This window comes from Eimeria mitis, genomic scaffold (assembly GCF_000499745.2).
Source record: "Eimeria mitis Houghton genomic scaffold, Emh_scaff1131, whole genome shotgun sequence".
Taxonomy (NCBI): domain Eukaryota; phylum Apicomplexa; class Conoidasida; order Eucoccidiorida; family Eimeriidae; genus Eimeria; species Eimeria mitis.
Window position 1 is genome coordinate 448 of NW_013567771.1, and position 2258 is coordinate 2705.

The 2258-nt window shown below is 42.3% G+C and overlaps 1 protein-coding gene across 1 annotated transcript in view; it reads left to right on the forward strand.

Annotated features, from left to right (window-relative positions):
* Window positions 1-1264: 1264 nt before the first annotated feature.
* The window catches only part of EMH_0030220 (uncharacterized protein), a gene marked incomplete at both ends in the record, with an annotated part of 2016 nt that continues 1022 nt past the window's right edge, over window positions 1265-2258 (forward strand). Inside the window, one exon of the mRNA XM_013494390.1 lies at window positions 1265-2256. Coding sequence (XP_013349844.1) covers window positions 1265-2256 — 992 coding nt within the window. The remainder of the gene's footprint in view (window positions 2257-2258) is intronic.

Sequence of the window (2258 nt, forward strand, 5' to 3'; positions counted from 1 at the left end):
ACACGAGAGGGCTCAGTACCCCCTGTTAAGCTGCGTATACACTGCAGCACTGCAGCTGCATCTCTTCTCTTTCTCTTATCTCCCCCTTTAAATTAATTTAAATTAATATATTTATGATTTTAAATAAATACAATTCATATTTGATGCGTTACTAAAATATAACAAAAATATTCAAACATGACAGAAAACAGTAGGGGGGCGAGTGCATGAATGAAGAGAAAAGAATAAATAATGCAAAAGAAGAAATTTAAATATATATTTTCAAACAAATTTCTATACATTTGTTTTTTTGATTCTTTTTTATTTATTTTTCGCTGAAACTGACGAAAGCTCACGCGGCATACAACTCAGGTAGGGCCACCCCAACGAAATTTCTGTGTTGCAGATCACGTTTATTTGTGGTTGAATTTGTACAATAAGAGAAAAAATTAAATATATAAAAGAAAATAAAAATAAAATATAAATATTCCCGGTTAAATTATTTATTTTAAACTCCAAACACCGCAGCAATGCAACCATTGATCTATACGGCAGTCGTCGTGTTCATGTTTCATGGAGCTGCCTATACACCCCACGGTGTACATGCACATCCAGCATCGAGAAACTTTGTTTTCTGTTCAGTATATGATAAAATTCCACCGGTATTAAACTTTTTTAATTGAATATTTTTGAATATTTTGTTTTATTTTTATTAAATTTGTTGCATGCAAGCCGCATGATCGTGGCTTTCTTGGGGCTGCGGCTGGAAACCTGAACACCGGCGGATGAAATATGTTGTGTTTGTCGTTTGTTTTTTATCATTTCTTGTTTTCTTTTTGAATTTCGGGGATTATTTAGTTTTATTTTCTTCAATCTCTAGAAGATCGGCTTCTATTTAGCATCCTACTTCTCCCCCGCCCGCTCTGCTGTCTGTTGCTCACGACTCCTTTCTCTCACCACCGCCGGCCTCTTCTGCATGAATTTCGTTTTCTTTGTCATCAAAAAACTGCTGAACACTCAACTCATCTTTCTACAGATACGCTGAGGTGTACAGACACCTGCTTATGCCGCACTGGCCCCTCATATAACCCCTTTGCTGCCTATACACCTCAACGCTGCAGCCATTGCTGTTGCTGCTACACTACGAGATTTCGTCTCTCTGTAGCAGCAGCTCTGCTTTTCCTGTATTGATCGTTAGCCCCTGATAGCAGCAGCAGCAGCAAGAGCAGCAGCGACAGCAGCAGCAGCAGCAGCAGCAGCGGGTGCTGCTGCTGCCCCCACCAAAATGACTTCAGACCCTGGCAGTGCTTCTCGTGCTGCAGAATCTGCTGCAGATGGAAGCCATAGAGATGCAGGAGGAACAGAAAGAAGCAGCAGAAGGGGAGAAGCAGCAGCAGCAGCAGCAGCAGCAGGAGCAGCAGCAGCAGGAGGTCGTCGCCGCAGCCGCAGCGGCAGCGTTGGTGGCCGGCACAACAAAAACAGCAGCAGCAGCAGCAGCAGCAGCAGCAGCAGCAGCAGCAAGGATTATCGAGGCAGCATAAATGTAAAAACAGAGAAGATGGGAGATAGAGAAAGAGAAGCAGCAGATGAGGCAGGGAGACACAGAGAAGAAAATAGAGACAGAGATAGAGATAGAGAGAGAGACAGAGGGAGAGAGGGAGATAGAGAAAGAGATAGAAATAGAGATAGAGAGAGAGATAGAGAGAGAGAAGGGGGGAGAGATAGAGAAAGAAACAGAGAGAGAGAAGGAGAAAGAGGGAGAGATAGAGAAAGAGAAGGGGGGAGAGATAGAGACAGAGAAAGAGAAGATGAGAGATATAGAGAGAGATACAGAGATAAAGAAATAAATAGAGAAAGAGATAGAGACAGAGACAGAGATAGAGAAAGAGATAGAGAAAGAGAAAGAGAGAGAGATAGAGAAGCAGATAAAGATAGAGAGGGAGAAGGAGAAAGAAATAGAGAGAGAGGGAGAGGAGACAGAGACAGAGAAGGAGAGAGAGATAGATATAGAGACAGAGAAGGAGATAGAGATAGATATAGAGATAGAGAGGGAGAGAGAGATAGATATAGAGATAGAGAGAGAGAAGCAGAGAGAGAAAGATATAGAGAGAGAGAGAGAGAAGGAGAGAGAGAAAGATACAAAGACAGAGAGGGAGAGAGAGAAAGATATAGAGAGGGAGACAGAGACAGACAGAGAGCCACCGAGAGAGAGAGGGAGGCCCCTAGAGAGAGAGAAACAAACAGAGACAGAGAAAAAGAAAAAGAAAAAGAAAAAGAGA